This window comes from Olea europaea, unplaced genomic scaffold, assembly GCF_002742605.1.
Source record: "Olea europaea var. sylvestris unplaced genomic scaffold, O_europaea_v1 scaffold307, whole genome shotgun sequence".
Classification (NCBI taxonomy): domain Eukaryota; kingdom Viridiplantae; phylum Streptophyta; class Magnoliopsida; order Lamiales; family Oleaceae; genus Olea; species Olea europaea.
The window spans coordinates 115,987-135,705 of record NW_019249416.1 but is presented as its reverse complement, the minus strand read 5'-3'; the positions used below and the strand labels follow the sequence as shown (position 1 = coordinate 135,705).

Sequence of the window (19,719 nt, the reverse complement as noted above, 5' to 3'; positions counted from 1 at the left end):
TAATCTAGAGAATTTTTTATTTTTTTATTATTGATGCTTTAAGTACACAGATTGGGCTAAGTTTTTAACGGTCTGGGCTGCCACAGGCTTGGGCTACTTGGCCTAACTGAGCATTAAGGCCCAACATTACATTTTCTTGAAATCCAATTGTGTAAGCTTAAACTACATTTCATTGACGAGAAACCAAATGCATGCAGTTTTATTACTTACAATTACAGATGAAGAACCATTAGAAATTCTCCGATTCCATTTTCTTCTATGCTACAATTGCTTTATGCCCCCACAATCCCTCTGCCAAGATTGCAAAGCTTTTCTCTTCAACAGCTCATACAAGAGCAGGACTTAAACCGGCCAAGGGTTGCAAATTGGCGGCGTAATCCCGGGCCCACAAGTCATAATGTATAATTTCCTCGAGCGAAGGCGATGATACCAATTCCGATTGGTGCTTATCACAAGTTAGCTCCACAATTTTAAAGATGTCCAGATAACTTATTCTGCGATAGGGAGATAGATCATTAACTGGAATTACATGGCAAGAATAAATAGATTATGATACATTTGCAAGGGCTATAAAGTTCGTGCTTAACCGGAAAAGAATGCAAACGCTTACTTTTCATTGATAAACAGTTCTACAGCTTTTTCGTTAGCCGCACTAAGAACCCCCGTCATGGTCCCCCCGGCTCGTCCAGCAGCATAGGCCAGATCCATAGATGGATATTTCACATTGTCAGGAGCCTTGAATGTAAGAGACCCAAGCCTAAAAATCATATTTAGAATTCAATTATATTTAACTAAAATGCAGAGAAAGTCTATTGTCAATATGTAATAAGATAATTAAGCCACTTAAATTGCATTCTTTATGTACAGTGCGTGCCATTTACTTGCAAAGATCAAGGCGAGGCCAAGTAATTTCAGAACAGTAAATTCGGTCAGGCCAGGATAATGTGTAGAGAATAGGCAAACGCATATCAGGCCACCCCAATTGTGCCAATACGGACGAATCCTGCAAGAATAAAGAAACGAAAAAAACATGTGATGTAAGGTTCATAATATAGAGAACAAAGAAATAAAAAATAGCTAAACTGCACGAGTTACATTTATTCCAAGACTTAAGAAACTGGAGAAAGCAATGGAAATAAGTTTACCTGTGTCTCGATCATGGAATGTATGATTGACTGGGGATGTATAACGATCTCGATGTCATCATATTCAGCTCCAAAAAGATAATGAGCTTCAATAACTTCGAGACCCTGTCAAGAAAAATGAAATAATTACCCGACTTAGTACAAAGCGTCCACCAAAATATCGCAAACTTGTCATTGTGCTTAACTTAGCCTCTGTTTGTGAAAAATTTAAAAATTGTTTAATTTATAAATAGATAAAAGTGAGTGGTGGATAGTACTTGTCGGTCCATTGAAATGGGTGGTTGAAAATAAAGTTTGAACAATTTATGAATGACTTGTAAATCTGTCAAACAAAGGCTTAGTTTTGAATAACAACCAAGATATCGAAGAAAAGTCACAGAATGAAAAAAATTGCAACTTACCTTGTTGAAGAGGGTGGCTGAGTCCACCGTAATCTTTTTTCCCATATTCCAGTTGGGATGCTTCAAAGCATCAGCTACTTTCACTTCCTTCAATTTATCTACAGGCCAATCCCTATAATTGACAACGATAAGTATGATTTGACACAATTGAGGAAAGAGAAAAATATGGAAGAAATATGAAGAATGATCAAAGATAAGCAATGAAAAAGTACAATTTCAAAAATGTTTGTTCAACCTTAAAAGTTCTTTTTACATATAAGTTTACACAGACCTGAATGCACCTCCCGAAGCAGTCAAAATTATACGTCTGAGAGCACCTTCAGGCAATCCTTGTATACACTGATGAAAAACATATCTTTCTTAACCCTTAGAATGGAGAAATAGGATAACAAGTGAAATACAGCTATGAGCATAGAAGTATATAGAAAACTCTAAACTAATTAGAGACATACCTGAAATATAGCAGAATGTTCAGAATCAGCAGGAAGAATTTTTATGTTGTGCTTGCGAGCAAGGGGGAGGACAAAAGGGCCTCCAGCAATTAGTGTCTCTTTATTGGCCAAAGCAATGTCCTTTCCAGCTTCTATGGCAGCCACAGTAGGCTAATAAAATAAATACACATGCAATCAGATTTCTAGTAGATTTATTTATGAATTTTGTTTGCGGAAGAGAACATTCCTCTTTCCTATGGTGAAGTTTCTAGAAGAAAAAGAAATATACGAGTGCAGTATCCAAATTCAACCTCTCCAAAAGTAAAGGAAAAAAGCAAAGTTTCTTCAAGTCAACAATCAATGGTAGTGTAGCATTTAAGTTCAAAAAATCTAACAAGGACTTCATAACAATTGAAGACATGATTGTCCATATATATTAGAACAAGTACAAGAGAAGTATCAGAAAGGTATTGAATCCATGTTGCTACACATGAAATTTGAGCCTTATCTGTTTCGCTAGACTTTCTAATAGGATGCAATTTGAATAAGAAAATCACCCCTGCTTGTCAAAGTTACAGTAACTGTGCCTCATAAAAAGAATCAGCTTATTCTAGATAAGTGGACACAAATAAATTTCATAAAGAGGGAAGAACATGCACGGATACCTTCAAACCTGCGCAGCCAACTATTCCTGTTACTACAGTGACTGCATCAGGGTGGCGTGCAACCTGAAATATGAATAAGTGCAATGAGGTATGAGTTAGATTATCATTTACTAACCAATGAAAATTTAATGACACATATGATAGATAACCTCAATGGTTCCCTGCTCTCCCGGAATAATTTCAGGCTTGTCTTCCATGTCTGCCAGAGCCTCTTTGAGTTCATCAACTAATGACTCATTTCTAACAGCAACTAATTGAGGATGAAATCTCTTTACCTGCCTCATTAGGTAACTCACTTTATAAATACAGGAGGTCTAATGCAATGCAAAAGAAAGGACTACTTGAATTACAAACACTTGGCATATCCTAGGTCTATCATGTGTCATAAATTAATAATCAATCACCTGATCGGCAAGAAGTGTCACATTTGACCCAGCTGCAAGTGCAACAACTTTAAATTTATCCGGATTTTCAGCAACTATGTCTAATGTCTGCACAGCACAGATTTAGATAGTAAGCAACCAAAGAATTGCACCATAGAACAAAACCTTGTCATTTACTCAATCAGGAAGCATAAATGATACCTATTATCCACAGGTGATAATATGAGCTAAGCAATACGAATCGGTTCAATATTAGGTCCCTTGAACAAATTTGTTCATGTTATACAAATTGAGTACTGTGCTTTAGTGCATATGTGAGACAACATATTCAAAATCAGAAACTTAAAAGTTTTCTTATAAGTAATGATAAGAAGAAATAATTTATCCAAACTTGTTTAGAAACAAAAAGCATAAAAAGTGAAAGCTTAGTCCAACACACACCAAGAGTATAATCATGGTCCTCAGAGGCGTATGCATATGGAGAAAAGAAATATACCAAAGCATTAATTATGAAATGTATCTCAAGGGGGATACCAAGTTTTATATTATACCTGGGTTCCAATGGAACCAGTAGATCCAACAATTGAGATAGGCTTTGGACCATCCCAAATTTTACGACCTGGCTCGAAAACAGCCCGCCCTGGCCAAGCTGGAGGCGGCTGCTGCTGTGCAGAACAGTGGACTCTCTTTGCAATGGTAGTTTCATCCTTCCTTTTCAAAGCAAACACACCTGAAGAAATCCACAAATTTCACATGAGTTAAAATTTCATTTCAAAAATTCACACTCATAAGTAAGCGTACTATAAGTAAAAGTCTATTATTAAAATAAATTTTTTTTTTTTGTTGATCAAATCTGTAAAGAAATTACTAATTTTGATATAAAAGTTACTTTGGATATACATCTTTACTTAAAGTTAGAACAAAGTAATTTATCCAAACCAGAAACAAGTAAGTATTAGCTTATTTTAGCCAAAGTCAAAAGGATGTTTCTACCTTTTCTGCTTACACGGGGAATAAAAACAAGAAGCTTATAATTGTACTTATCCCTATATTTATATTATCATTAGCCAAAATAAAATAAAATAACAATTACCCACTACCTTCATATCAATCCCCATTATGTATCAACACAGAAACACACAACTACACTTCTTTAAAATCACATCCACAGCACAAATTAATAAACTTTAACGCGAGTGTAATTAACAATTCAAATAAAGACACAAATATGCATAAAGAAAGAGATTTTTGGGGTGGGATTTACCTTGGTTTTTGAGGAGATTAAGGTTGTAAGAAGATTTAGAAGTGTCCAAGAAAGAAAGGGACTTGATTTCAGTTGGGGAAAGAAAATTCAAAGCCATGTCTTCTCACCAATATTGACGCCACCAATCTCCGCCTTTTGCGAGGCTGAAATTTCAAGAATGAGAGATGAATATAACAAGCAGGCCTGTACTTTTGGTGGGCTTCGGATGGAAAAACAGGTAGCGATGACCGTTTGGATAGAGAAAAGAGAGGGAGAAGAAGAGTGGAGCCGAGTGGGGTGATCGCAAGTGGATGCTGAGTGGCACAAACGATGTCTTATAGGAAGTTAGGACAGGTGTTTAATTACATTTATTTTTTACGAAAAATATCAATTTTTCACCTAAATTTTTACTTGGAGTATTTGATTGCTATTTTTTTTTATGGAAAATATTTTTCAACTTTTGAAAATAAGCCTAATTTTCTTTATTTTTAAGGAAAATATTTTCCTTGGGTAGAGGTGGTTTTTATTTTCCACAAAAGATGGAAAATATTTTCTTTTCTAGGTAATATTTTCCATGTCAATCAAACACACTCTAAAAGATGAAAAGCGATTAAAATAAGGAAAATTTATTATCATGTTTTCAAACATTACAATTTGTGTATTCTTATTCGTGATAGTCGTTACCGGGTCAAGACCATGATAAATAACATTATTCTTTATTCAGACTGATTTTAATAAAAAAAATTCAAACGCGATTATCAATTCGGTTCAAATAGTTCTATTAAACTGATTCGTGATTAACATGGTAAAAAATAAAAAAACAACTTGGTTTAAAAAAATAAAAATCCCCTCAATATCAACTCTATTAACCCGGTAGAGCATTGCTAATTGAAATTTTCAAATTTTTATTTAGCATTTGGATAGTAGCTTACCACTTCAGTGTTCAATTCTTCACCTTTTTTATTGTTAATTATTTTTTCTAACATGATTTTTTTCATCTTGAAAGTATTTCCTCTTATTGAGGTTTGGATTAAAAATTTTAAAAAATATATATATGTGTAGAACCAATTTAATAAATACTAATAATAATAATTATTATTATTTTATTACATATTAAAATTAATTTATTATATTTGAGATTAGTTGACTCTTCGATTGAATCGAGTTATAGTTTGAACTATTAACCTAGTGATCCACCTCTTTATTTTGATCAGTATTCAGGTCAAATCAGATTTGAAAATTATGATTCCATAAACATAGGCACTATCATATTTTATAATTTTATAATTGTATTTCATATATCGTATTTTTCAAAAAAAATTACATATTACCGTTATATAAACATAGAGCAATGCATTAAGAGAGAACATATTTTGGATTAAATGCGATCCTTATATAAACTAACATTTAACATTCCTATTTTATTTAGAGAGTCCTTCTTGTAGTTTGTTAATTACTTATTTGTGATTTTCTTATTTTCGGGACAATGCTTAATAAATTGCAAATTACTAATAAAATAACAAAATGTAAAAACAGTAAATTTTTAAAATTACAACAGTAAAGTGAAATTTAATGAGTGTTTTTAAATTTACCTTAATTTTTATGTTGACTTAATGGATTATCGTATTATTAACACTTATAAAATAAAAATATGCATATGGTAATTTCTTTTTCATTATTTTTTATGATCGTGGGTGTTCGCGCCAACTTACGCTCTCACTTCAACTAATCTCACGAAGCGCTGAAATTTACAGCTTGATATTCACCTTAGTTGCCCTGAGAGGACTCGAATTGGTGACCATTGGGGAGTAAATTCAACATATGACCACTGAGTTACCCCTCAAGATTTATGGTAATTTTTTAAAAAATTAATATCCAAAATGTAACCAAAAAAATTATAAAGAATTCATTTCTCCCCTTCCTCAACTAATCTTACGAACTAAACATTATCTTGACTTAGGGCCCATCAGACGTAGCTTTTGAATATGTCTACATAAATTTCTGAAAACATTTTGTTTTGATAAAAAAATTAAACTTTCTCAAAAAAAATTTTTTAACAAAAAGTAATAACAGAAATCCTATCAAATGAATCATTAATCTATGAATAGTATAATAAAAAAAAGATCGAGGAAAATACAAACTTGTTTTACTTCTTTAGCAACTCATATTGATATCAACTCAATCACGTACATGGTACAGATAAACTGAAGAACACAAAACAATTGGTTGTGAGGAAGAATACAAATGAAGGATAAGACAAGTGGAGAATAAACCCCTCTCGTGGACTGCATGGGCTATTCTTTAATTCAATATTCTTTGGTTCCTTAATCCTAAATATTTTAATTATTTACAGTTAGATGATTACTATGAAAAGTTGGAACGAAGAATCATGCCAAGATAGACAATTTCTTTTTCTTGAATGATTCCCTTTTGGCCAGTCCAAAGCAAATAAATAGGTTTTTAATTTTAGCCTTGTTTGGTAGCAATTTTTCATCCCAAAAAATCAATTCTTTAATCATTATTTCACTATTTCAACCATTATTACAGGTGGGACCACTTTTCACTTTAACGGTCAAAAAATCAATTCCAAATTTGAGAATTGATTTTTTAACCATTAGAAGAAAAGTGTGAAGCCACATATGAGAGAAGAAATAAAAAATTACGGCTAAAATAGTGAAATAAAGATTAAAAAATCAATTTTTTGAGTGAAAATTACTCCAAAACGGGGCCTTAATCCTTGTAATTGATGTCAAGAATTTATGCCTAAAGAAAGTTTCAAGGTTTAAGAATTGTTGTAATTACAAGAATTTATGCCTAAATTATAACACAAATATCGTCGAAAGTTTCGAAGTATTTTTATTTTTAAAATGTTTACTCAAATTGAGTTAGAATATCATTGAGAGTCTGTTTGGAAGTGATTTTAAAAATTGATTTTTCGACTGTTAGGAGAAAAGTGGGGTTCATCTGTGAAAGAAGAAGTCAAATATGACGGCTGAAATAAGAAATAACGGTCAAAAAATCAATTTTTTGGGGAAAAAATCACTCCCAAACAAGCCCTGACAAATTTGAAATTATACATTTTGCAGCGATTATCTACTATGTCTTTGCTTTCACGATTTAAATATTGTTAAGTATATATCCAACCTTACATGCTAAATAAAATAATTTTAGACGAGATAAAGAATGAAAAGAACCTTATGAATAATGTTAAGAATCCAATGATGATAACGAAAAATAACATTATTTATCATGAATTAAATTGAACCCTTCGTATAAAACTAATTAATATTATTTTGATGATTATAAAATGATAGAAATTTGAACATATTTTGAAAGTTGCCATCCTTGACCACCAGAGTCCCCTTTAATTTAGTATCTTGTGCAAATAGTCCCATTATTTGTAGATTATAACGAGATCAATAGTGATTTTTTGAAAAATGAGTGATTGAAAATTTTTTAATTTACGTGTATATTATTTTATTGAAGATTGTGTTGTTAAAAGTAAGAAAGAAAAAAATTTAATTTAATGTAATGAGAAATAATGGGGCTCAAACAGGGACACAGTTTACGTAATCAATTATTTCTAAATGTGTGTTACACTCCAGACATAGTCAAAGCACGTACTTTGACTATAGACTATTTCCTTCAAGATATAATCAATTATTTATTTTAAAAACAAGGATATCTACCTTAGTAACGTGATCCCTCTTCTACTTAAATTTTTAATTATTTATGAGTCGTATTGCTTTGAAAATGAATAAGACCAAGAAAATCACAATAAAACGATAGATATTGATTTTAAAAAAATCGAAATAACAATACAACTTAAGATATTTTGAGATAAACACACTATCGAATTAGTTCACTTCCTAAGAGACGGAATATAGAGAAAGCTCCGCTTGCTCGAATCCACTCGATTTTACACAAAAATTCATGTACACTTGAAAAAAATTAATATTATTTGTTTAAATTGAAATTTACTTGTCACAATCTAGCGACAAAAGCCGACCGAAATTATCCGTTCTTTGAGCAAAATGAACTATAAGAGCCATGAAATAAGTAGAAACTTAATTCTTTTATCCTTATTATTGTTTTTATTTGTATGGAAATTCTTGCTTAGTCATTATTGAAAAAGCGTGAAACATATGCCCATTGGCCCCATTCACTCGTTACTATTAAATCATGATCCGTGCCCATATACATAATAATATTAAAGGAGAAGCACGATACACGAGGGCCAAAACAAATTATAAGCTAAATGACCATTGAATCCTAAACCTATGGGAGATGTAGCAATGAAGTCCCACATGTCGGTCATGTGAACCCTTTTTCAACGGTAGAATGAAATTTGCTATTTGTACACTGGAGATTGACACGCCCATGTACACTGGCTTCACATGAAGGATAGCCCGCGCCCAATTAACAAAAAAAAAAAAAAAAAAAGCTCTTGTACACATAGCACGGCGCACCATCCAATCACAATCAGTCATCAAAGATTAAAACGATCCCTATAATTTGTAAACATATTGAATCAAGTAGCAAAAGTTGATTAAAAAAAAAAAACTGGACCCCTAATAGTTCTACCTTCGAAAAGGAAATCACATGTACTTTCTTAACTTTTCATAGGATGGTTTTTCACGTCAAACAAGAACTCCATTGCTATCAAAACTATCAAGGGACCATATATCGTTACTTCATTCTTAACAAATAGGAAAACCCTAGTATAATTCCTCCAAAGAGTTCCATTCGAACTATAGATACAACTTTCGTTTACAAATTCCTAAGTATATTAAACATGTCTCGAAAATTATATGTTCAAATCTCAGAATTTTACAATATTAATCAACACGTAAATTAAGTGAATATATGAGTATGGCAAGTCAAGATGTACACTTCTGATTTTCATTGAACAATTGAATAAAATACCAATGTTAGATAAGAATATATTTTATAAATAAGTTTTCATTGTTCAATTTACCTTATTTGCGTAGAATATATTGTATAAAAAAATATTTTTAGTTTGAATCTTTGAAAGAGTTGTCAGCCATGTATTAATTTACCTTATCTGGGTTGAATATTTGAACAAAAGAATGATTTTTAATTTTAAAATTTTTATTTGAATGAGTAATATGTCCAAATTAAGTCGAAAATGTTGAATAATCTCTTTGAAGTTTGAACATGAATAGGTCCAATGTTATCCATTATAACTGTTAGAAAATTTTAAAAAATTAAAATCTATTAAAATTATAAGTAAATAAATTATTCTTCATTCCAAAAGTAATACTCTTTTATTCTATTTCGCATACGAGTTAAACCTCTAACTTTACTCCAGTGACACCTAGTTTAAAGATTTTTTCATCTTTGCAATACATTTGTTACTATCTAAAGGAGCAAGCAAATGTTCGTCCTCAAGGCACAACATGATTGCTGAAGTTGCACACAAATGAGGGTAACAATCACTCTAAAATGAGAGATTCATGGGTCTGAAGTGACAATTTCGATCACCGTAAAGAAAATGACACAATAAAGTTAGCCGAGAGTTAACAGAGAGAGTGAAGAGACTAGTTGATGTATGACCTCATACAATCATACCCCTGCCGTGCCTTCAGCATCCCCATACTTAAGGCTAAGATAACGACTTCGAACATGACCAGCTCTCATAGAGTGAAGTTGAAACAAAATAGCCGTACTAAAATGTACAATTTCAACCAAACGGGGGTCGACTCAAGGTGCCACCCCCGGAAGGTCAAGTTTACATAGGGCAATCGCAGGCCAAAGAGATGAATCCTACTTGTTTTGAAGATTTTTACGTATCAAAACACTAACAGCACACAAGATAGCCATGCATCAATAAACAACAGATTCGAACGAAACTCAAGAAATCAGATGCAAATTCAGAAAGGTGTATCAATAGAGCTGCGGTCCCAGCAAACTCCTCACTGGTGGAAAAACATATTTCAATAGAATGACATGATAAAATGTTGTTTCATCTAACTGATAACTAATCAACATATAGGAACAAATGTAAGTAATTACAGTTTATACTACATAAACTAGTTTAAAAAGTTTTATCTTTTTGCATAGCCCAGAATCCCAGGTGTCAAATAGTATAGAAAGATAAGTGGGGAAATCGCATTGACATCCTCCTACAGGTCAAAAATGTTCGAAAAATATGGTATTTGTCAAGCTGGCAGCAGTGGACCAATGCAATGATGGGACTCTTGAGTCGAAAATAGTCCAGTTTCGTAACCCCTATGCAGCTACTAAGCCATTCTTTGGTGATGCTGGCCCTGCAAAGCATATGAGGCTAACATCAGCAGAAGGAACAAAAAAATTCAGAATATTCGAAAGATCAGCTTATTTACAAATAATGTCCACTTAGATTTTAACCTAGGTTCAACCTCTCTTTTACTGAACTCTCTGGAGAAGGTTATCCACCATAATCTTTTGCTGTACAGGACTCAATGACTCTGATTTCATGATTGAATTAGCTACAAGGATAATTATAGATGGAGATGACGCGTTCACCTGAAACAGTTTACAAGTCAAGAAGTTAAGAGAAGGCCCAGAATGTTAAATTGACGAAAATACCATTAGAGTACAATGATGCTTAGATTCTACCCAGACACGGCCATTTAAACCAACTGCAATCTCAAAAGCGAGCTTCTTCCCAAGAGTCTCAAGAAGGGGGCATGGTGGAGATTTCAACAACCTAGAGCGCAAGTTGAAATCTTCTTAGCATGAAATAAAGCAAGACTAACTTAAGCCTCCATAATGTCCACATCTGTATCAATGAACTTCATAGAAGAGTGAACTACGTAAACTGTTCATGTAGGGAATAAAAGGTTACATTCTTGATAGTCCAGTTGTTGATTCAAACATGTATCCATCTTTAAGGGGACCAAACTCTGCTGCTTTCCCAGTGGCTACAAAGCACAAGAAAATGATTTACAAATTCAAGAAAAGGCAAGGTTTAAGGTCACAAGTTTCCAAGTACAAATTATTTTTTCAGGAAGGGGCGAGGAGGGGTGAGAACCAACCATCCATGCATGCTAGCTCAGGGTTCATGCCAGTGTTTGCCATGACAACACGAGCATACAACAAAGTGCCCATCTGACGGCAAAAGAAAGTAAATGCAAATAAGAGACCCACCAAAACAAATTCATGTTATGTCCATTCACAGGCAGAAAATAATAAATTAGCACAAATGAAGAAAAATATTTCAAAGCTATGGACTAAAAATGAATCAGCAACTTATTGCCAATTGTTATGAATGCAAAAGGCTATTTGTCATAAAGATGCTTCCTGGCTCCTATTTCCTGCATGTGTCCGCCATTGTGAGAATATACGACAGCCCCAAGTGGAAAAGAGCCGACATCAAGGTGCCAAACCTTCCCGTTGATGTGAGCTCTTAGAGAAGATCAGCCTGTTTTCCCTAGAGTAAGAGAGATGGGATGCGAAGTGTCTATTCTGCGTGATGGTTGTAAAACGATTCTAATTCCTCCATTGAACTGATAAGAAAAATAGGGCCCTTAAAAATCCCATATGGCATCCACATACAAATTCTGAAACGCGTATGCACTAGAAAATGCATCCTCCCTCCAGTTCAATTTTTGCTTGATTTCGAAGAACAGAAGTTTCAAGCATAGTACTACAAAATTGACATAAAATTGTACTTTTTCCCATTTATCCCTTTATAAATTTGAAATTTCAAAACCGCTATAAAATATGAGCTTAGATTTTAGAATATACCTCTTTGTTTGAGTGTAAAGGGAAAATACGATGTTTGTATTTGGGAGATACAACTAGAGAATATAGTTTCTAGGTAAAAACCTTCAGTTTAGCAGTCCATTTTTCCATAAGTTGTACTTTTTCCCATTTATCCCTTTATAAATTTGAAATTTCAAAACCGCTATAAAATATGAGCTTAGATTTTAGAATATGCCTCTTTGTTTGAGTGTAAAGGGAAAATACAATGTTTGCATTTGGGAGATAAAACTAGAGAATTTCGTTTCTAGGTAAAAACCTTCGGTTTAGCAGTCCATTTTTCCACCATAAAATCCTTGCATTGCCAGTTGCCACATTACTTAGTACTTGAGAGTGACAACCAAAGTATCCTATCAATCTCAAAACCATCATCGTGTAATTGTTTACTGAACATTTATTGTAATATTGTTAGGACATATTCTTCTTATGATATTCACCTCGTTATGGATTTAAGAACAGAGTTCAATTACTTCTTCAAAATGAAAAGGAAAGAAAAAGGAACAATGGCATAGAGTAATTAGTTCATAAACTTAAAATTTTCCCAGAAGCAATCATGCTTTTGACTTTCTTCAAAAGACCCAAGAGTGAGTAAATTAGCAAAGCTTGAAATTTACATTTATGATAGCCATTCCACTTCAACCCACATGCGCAGAAGGAATTAAATGACCTAACATATAAAAAGTATTAAAGAAATATAAATTGCTGAAAGCATCTATATTTCCATTAAACTTGAAAACTGGAATACGGTTTTAATTTCCTGAACAGTAAATAGAGAGTTGTATCACATCTGGATAAGCACGAATCTCAGTGAAAATAGGAATGCACCTCAAACTTGGGGATGTTTCTCCGAGTTCCACCTTCAAAAGCAAGCACTGGCAGAAACGCTAATGTAGGAGCTTTTATATCCACAAGAAAGTACTGTTGCAAATATTCACATGAACATGTGTATTGAGTTAACAAAAACATGAACTGTATTCAAACATATCCAAACCGGCAAATAAAAATTGAAATTATTTTTATTCAGAATGACCTGCTTCTCAGTGCATGTACAGATATAAAGTTACAACGGATTTGAATACATTCAAATTTCCGCATTAATGAGAAAAAGAAACATTTTTCAATTGAAGGGTGAAGAAAAACGTGACAAAAAAGTATACTGACAAGAAAATAAAAAAGATAGGGTGGTCAACAAAAAAATGATCTCAAATTGGGAGGCTTCTACTGCCATGCTGGCATCTCTTCACAATGTTCATTAATTTCATTTATATGATTCTCCTACTTCATTTATTTTCTGAACAAAATGACTCCAGTACAACTTCTAGATTTCCCGCTCACAAACTCTTGTACCCTTGTGAGTTCGGACATAAGGATCAATTCTGTGGAAAAATCAATAGGATTGTTTACTGTCACACAGGGTTTTTTTTTTGGCTGAAGTACATTAGACAGTGGATATGCTCAAAAAGAAAAAAACATTGATGCAGTAACATAAGGAAACCCCAGGCCTCAAGCTACAAGTTGTGGCATAGCGGGCCCCCAGTGGGAGGCTCGCACGACGGGCTATTAGCTCAGTGGTAGAGCGCGCCCCCTATTATGACTCGGAATGCTGTACAAGGAATTCACATGATGCAGTAATATAAGGTAACCCCAGGCCTCAAGCTACAAGTTGTGTTTCCGTTCATAAGCAGCCCCCATCAGAAATCAATGGAGGCAATTGTATGATCTCATCTACTTTCGCACTCAACTTGGCAATCAGTCATCTAAATGTGTTATCATTTGAGTCAGTAGGATCAAAATACATATCCACATCAGTACAAAAAGGAAATAAAAACTAAGAAATAAAATGTGAAGTTCAAGAAGCTAACTATTCTACCTTACTATGTAGACCCAAAAAGAAAAGTCTATAGTACTACCAAACGAAGCAAACAGTAAAGCATTATATTATAATTCTTGGTAGACAAGGAATTACTTTTAAAACAGAGGCATAAAAGCATCTCCAACAGACTTCTCTAATTTTAAAGAGTATATTTTTTAATTTGGAGAGTAAATTTTTTAAATACTCCAATAACCACTTTATCTTACACTTAGGATGTGTTTGATTGAAAGCATGGAATTTATCTAAAATTTATTTACAGGAAATTTGTCAATTTATGTTTAATTGATTTAATTTTTAACCTAGAAAACATTATATTTGTCCATTTTTTATTGGTAGATAAATGAAAGAGAGAGAAGGTAGATGAGAGAGAAAGAGAGAATTACCTGGAAAATAAAAACCTATTCTCCCTAGAGAAAATATTTTCCTTATTTTCAAGGTAAACGTGGTCATGTAACCAAAAGTAGGAAAATGTTTTCCATAGAAAAAATCAATCAAACAGCACAAAAGTAGAAATTTGGATAGAAAATGACATTTTTCATGAAAAATATTGACAATCAAACGCACCCTTAATTTTACTACTCCCTATATGTATTTATCATTTTTCTCTGTCTTTTATTTTCACCATCTTCCTTCCTAATTATTATATTATTTCCCTCAATTCTCTTTGTATATACTATTTAATTGTGTCCATATATGAAGCACTGAAAATTGAAATATTTTGAATGCATTTAATTTTAGAAAGTAATATTTTAAAATGTTAATTTGAAGAGTCTCTTTGTAGCATAATTTTAAAGATTGACACTTCAAAATAGAGAGTATTTCCCTTTTCAAGAGCCTCTTGAAGATACTCTAAAAGCTAAGAAGACGAGGCAACTTCAAATTCGATATTATACAAAAGCATAGAAAATATTTTCTATATATAATAATCTGGAAAGAGGAGTAACAAGATGTAAATATATAACTAGTACAAGCAGTTAATCGTCCCTCTAAAACATCATTGAAGTGCTAAAAGTACTCACATCTGCTTTTGAATCAACGACTATTCCAAGAACTGTATCCCCAGCACAAGGTACATACTGCAATTGAGAATGTTTGAATTTACACAATAAAATATTTCGCACTTCTCAACCAAGAAAGATTACAATTTTCCACACAAGCAAATCTAAACATATACTAGGCAAATAATGACAATAACAAAGTCAGAAACTAGATTAATAACCACTGCAATGACACAATGACACCTATAATTGATGTCAAATAGATAATGCAACTCGAGCATATTATTGTGATGTATTCTCCCAACAATTTGATTTCAACATCCAACAAACATGCAACAGGTGAACTAATTTGGGAGAAAATGCAACGATGAACCCAGTGAAGCTTTTAGAAGTACAAGAACACGGAGAATTTAGATTGTTTTGCAGCTTCAGAACTTGAATGTAATTGAAAAAATGAAGGAAAAATAATCTTATCGCACACAATTGACCAAGAAAAGTAACAATAAGTAAAAGAATTATTCAACATTCTTCATTAAGTTAATAACAAATCCCTATCCCAAATTAGAAAAAAAGAGAATAAAAGGAAAAATATAAGAAAGAGGGAGAAAAACCATGTTCGACTATTGCCGAAAAGCTACAATGCTTTCAAAGGCCATCTATTATGCCTAAAGCTTTAAACTTTTAATGAAAAGCAAAAACTTAGGAAGGTAAAGGATTCAAATTTTAAAGAAAGAAGGAAACATTTACTTTGCAATTGGAGCAGAAATCATGACCATGCAAATTCAGAATCTATTTAAATGACTCAAACTTATTCAATACTTCTTACATGCAATAAAGTAATAAAACAAAATATCAGTGGATGCTTTGTTAACATATTCACACTGCTTCACCTGACTCTGTTCGAGCATTGTGGGTGGTATACCAAGCAAAATGCCTGATAGACCACATGGTTTTGCCTTTTCCAAATTTAGGAATTCCAGAAACAAATAGAAGCGTTGACCCTCAAAATTCTTGTCTTTTTCCATGCAATGATTATGTACAAAGCTTTTGTTTATTACATCCAGTTGAAGCATTTGGATAAAATAATTGATTCAATACACAATTTGGATGCAAGAAGAAATTTAATGTGTGAAATGTAGATTAATGCACAGGAGCAATTCATAATGGCATAGATGGTAACAGGAAGACCAACAGAAAAAATAAAAAATAAATAAAAAATAAAAAAAAGAGAAAAGAAAAGAAAAAAAAATAAAGTATAAGTATATGCATCAGCGCATAATGGCGTTGATAGTAACAGGAAGACCAACAGTATATTTAACAATCTTTATTTGCAGTAGAGAGGTTCACAGATTCTTTGTGAAGACAATAAGCAATAAGATCAAAATCTAAATCTAAATCTTAAGCAAGGTTAAAATAATTGGTCCATGCAATGGGGTTATCCATACTATTTTGGTAGACAAGGAATTCGAGCATCAGACTCACCCGTTTATGGGAGCTTTCAACCCAGTACTTGTTTGGTTTTGCAAACCTAAGCTTCCCTGCTTTCATAGCGGATATAGCATCACCGTCCTAAGAATGAAGGACAGGAAGTCAAAAAACTAGCAATATTCCCTTGTTAGGCAACTAAATAATGATATATTGATTAGTACATTTCACATATTTTCTCTTCCAAATTCTATCAAATGTATTCAAGAAATACTCCTTGCTACTTCAACTGAAATAGGAATGTCATATCGTATCATTTAAGATAAGAAACGGGCCATTTTCTCTTTAAACAAAATTGTATGTTTTCTCCGTAACTCCCTTTGCTATACAGTTTAAAGACTTGTAAAAAATATCCCACAGGTGTGAGGAAAAGGAAAGACCCAAAGAACGTAACTTGGAGATCATTGGTTATATGCCAACATAATTGCAACCCTCACCAATTCTCCTGGAACAAGTAAATTCAAGAAGTTCAAAATTCCAGAAATCTTATAAAATAGAAAATTACTGACTTCCAAATCATCATTGAGCAATTTATTTTCAGGCACAGAAAGTGTCACCTATACCTAGAGAATCACCTCAACCTTTATGCTTACATTCGACATAGAGCCCTAAATACCCACTCTTCGCATCAATCTCACCAAACACATCAGATAACAAAATATCAAAAACATCCATGTCCACGTCTAAAGTTATGATTACAAAACACAATTCCTGCACTCAATTCAGCACCACACGTGAAATTTTAAGCTTCAAAGCGAAAAAAAGCACATAATATGAAAATGTTAATGCTAAAATAAAGAGCCCATCCAATAAAGAAACCTGACGAAGGCTGCTTCCAAGCTTGATAGTTTGATTAGTCATTTTAGAGAGGTCCAGTACGACATCCCCGGGAAACTATTAAAAAACAAGAAAAAAATTATCACCGTAAATTTGCACCCTCGCATAATTTATGCAAAAAAAGGGAAAAAAAAAAAAAGAAAGAAAGCATAATACTCACAACGTGCTGGTCGACTAAGCTTGAAGGAGAATTTGAGGGTTTTGATTCCATTACTTCCTCTGCGTAAATTGATACTGTGTTGTAAAGGAGAGGTGGAGACAAAAGGCTTATTATATTTGGGCTTTTATATATAGAGCCAAGATCATGGGCCTAATGGGAGCCCAAGTAGGAGTCTAAATCCAAATTAGACTAGAAAATCTACTTATTGGTAAATTTCACGAGGGGTCCCAAATCTTTTGTAAGTGTAGCATCATGTCCCCATCCTACCATTTATTACACTTGTATCCTTAATCTTTTAAAATTGTAGTACCCCCGCTCCTTGTTAACACGCGTTCATTGAGTGATCAAGTGGCATTCGTGTGATGCATAACTAAAAGGGTAAAATTATTTTAAAATTTTTCATTTTCTCCAAAACAAACTAAACAAAATCATAAGTTCAACTTTCATTTAAAATTCGAGTTGAGTTAAATTTCTATGAGTTCATGAATTTATAGCTTTGCTCAACCCATTTCCGATATTATGTGGTCATTTAAAGTTTAAATAAATATCCTTTATTAGATAGCGATGTGGATGTTATTGTTTCTAAAGATTGAAACACAAATACAAGAAAATGGTAAGTTGAGAATATGAGTATCACACTTAAAAGAAGGTGAAAACTTATGATAGAATTTACCTTTTACTTACTAACGAACTTGCTTACTAGTTGACTTTATTTAACTCGAGCCAAACACGTCTAAGCAAAGACAAAAGTTTAACTTGTTTTCTAGATTAGAAAAAGTAAATTTTTTCTTAAAATGTGTCTGAATGACTTTATTTTTATGGAAAAAACCATTTTTCTACATAAATTTTTACTTTTGATGTGTTTGATTGACAATTTAATTATATGAAAAATATTTTCCAACTTTCAGTCGTATTACCATAATTTCCTAAAAAATTAGGAAAACCTTTTTTTTTTTTTTTTTTGGAGTGCTGATTTTTACTTTTCAGGTAATTCAAACTCTCTCTTTATCTCTTATCTATCAATTATCTTTCATCTAACTACCAATAAAAATGATCAAATATAATAATTTTTAGATTGAAAATTTATTCAATCGAAGACATTTAATTAATAATTTATATACAAATAAGTTTCAAGTAATTGAATTTTCTAAAATTTATCTTTTTTCCATTCAAATTTCATGTTTGCAATTAAATACACCTTTAGTTAACTTTTGCGTCTAAACGTATTTTACTTTTAGGTAACAAAAAAAAATGGTGACATTTAGGGCGTGTTTGATTACATTTATTTTTTATGAAAAATATCAATTTTCCATCCAAATTCATACTTTAAGTGTTTGATTATTATTTTTTTAAAGAAAATATTTTCTTCAAGGGGAGGTGATTTTTCCTTTCCTCAAAATAAGGAAAATATTTTATTTTCTATGCGATATTTTTCTATGTCAATCAAATACACTCTTAAAGTTCAACAAAATATGTCAAATACACCAAGTGGGGTTGATGTAGAGGTGTCAAAAAGGTTTGGCGGCTCGGACGACTTGTGGCTCGGAGCAACCGAGCCTATCAGTGAGCCTTTAATTAAAAAAAAAAAATAGTGAGAGAGAGAGAGAGGCATAAAAGGCAGAATTTGCTAGCAGCCAATACTAGGGGGGAAAAAGGCCTTGGCTAGGTCGGAAAAGCTTGAGACGAAATTTTTTGGCCAATCAAAAATTTGGCAAAAGTTCATAAAAAAGTTTGACCATTTTAACCGAGTCAAACTCGAGCCGAAAGTTTAAGGCTCGGGCTCGACTCGCTACCATCCCGCCTTGCTTTGAATAAGGTAGGAAATTTTCGTCTCGTCTCATCTCGATTATTAAATAGGATACGAACGTAAAACATGATCCTCATACTAAATTCTTCAACCCCGCTTGGAAATTTTATTTTATTTTGTTATAAAGTTTTCTATTTAACAAATAATTAATTAAACGTAAATGTGGATTCTTTAAACCATTTCCCCTTGCGTTGTCATCTAATTAATAAAGTCCAGTTCCTAATTTTTACTAGCTTAAACGAAACTTAGTTAACACTTGTTTGATTCTTTTTTAAAACAAAATAATTTATTTTTCATACATATTTTTATCACATTTACATAATAAAATATTTTATTTTTTATCACTTTTTAATGACAAATTCTTCAAACAATTACTAGTCAAAATATTCTTTTTAGTGAAAATTACACCACACCTTACTTTAAAAATTCATAATTCTAAAATCAGATTGAATGTTTCATTGTTCAAAAATCAGATGTTTTATTAATTACTTAATATATCTTATTTCATTCCAAACCCTAAATTC

General features: G+C 32.5%; 2 protein-coding genes across 5 annotated transcripts; both read right to left on the bottom strand.

Annotated features, from left to right (window-relative positions):
- Positions 1 to 4,593, bottom strand: LOC111385010 (1-deoxy-D-xylulose 5-phosphate reductoisomerase, chloroplastic-like). Of its 2 annotated transcripts, none has more exons than XM_023009360.1 (12): positions 4,290 to 4,593; positions 3,577 to 3,755; positions 3,047 to 3,133; positions 2,792 to 2,956; positions 2,643 to 2,705; positions 1,999 to 2,148; positions 1,818 to 1,885; positions 1,547 to 1,658; positions 1,146 to 1,250; positions 882 to 1,003; positions 611 to 757; positions 1 to 494 (listed from the first exon to the last, which is right to left on the bottom strand). In XM_023009360.1, the coding sequence occupies exons 1-12, from the start codon at positions 4,384 to 4,386 to the stop codon at positions 326 to 328; spliced, it is 1,464 nt and encodes a 487-aa protein (XP_022865128.1). In that variant the 5' UTR covers positions 4,387 to 4,593; the 3' UTR covers positions 1 to 325. The 2 variants fall into 2 exon arrangements, with proteins under 2 accessions (XP_022865128.1, XP_022865129.1); XM_023009361.1 differs by having other exon boundaries at positions 2,792 to 2,917.
- Positions 4,594 to 10,161: 5,568 nt separating this feature from the next.
- Positions 10,162 to 17,504, bottom strand: LOC111385008 (putative exosome complex component rrp40). 3 transcript variants are annotated; one of them, XM_023009358.1, is made up of 10 exons: positions 17,389 to 17,504; positions 17,211 to 17,285; positions 16,389 to 16,475; positions 14,928 to 14,984; positions 12,861 to 12,953; positions 11,309 to 11,381; positions 11,119 to 11,194; positions 10,890 to 10,980; positions 10,659 to 10,796; positions 10,162 to 10,558 (listed from the first exon to the last, which is right to left on the bottom strand). In XM_023009358.1, the coding sequence occupies exons 1-9, from the start codon at positions 17,437 to 17,439 to the stop codon at positions 10,677 to 10,679; spliced, it is 723 nt and encodes a 240-aa protein (XP_022865126.1). In that variant the 5' UTR covers positions 17,440 to 17,504; the 3' UTR covers positions 10,162 to 10,558; positions 10,659 to 10,676. The 3 variants fall into 3 exon arrangements, with proteins under 3 accessions (XP_022865126.1, XP_022865125.1, XP_022865127.1); XM_023009357.1 differs by having other exon boundaries at positions 10,670 to 10,796; XM_023009359.1 differs by lacking the exon at positions 14,928 to 14,984 and having other exon boundaries at positions 10,670 to 10,796.
- Between the last annotated feature and the right edge of the window lie 2,215 nt (positions 17,505 to 19,719).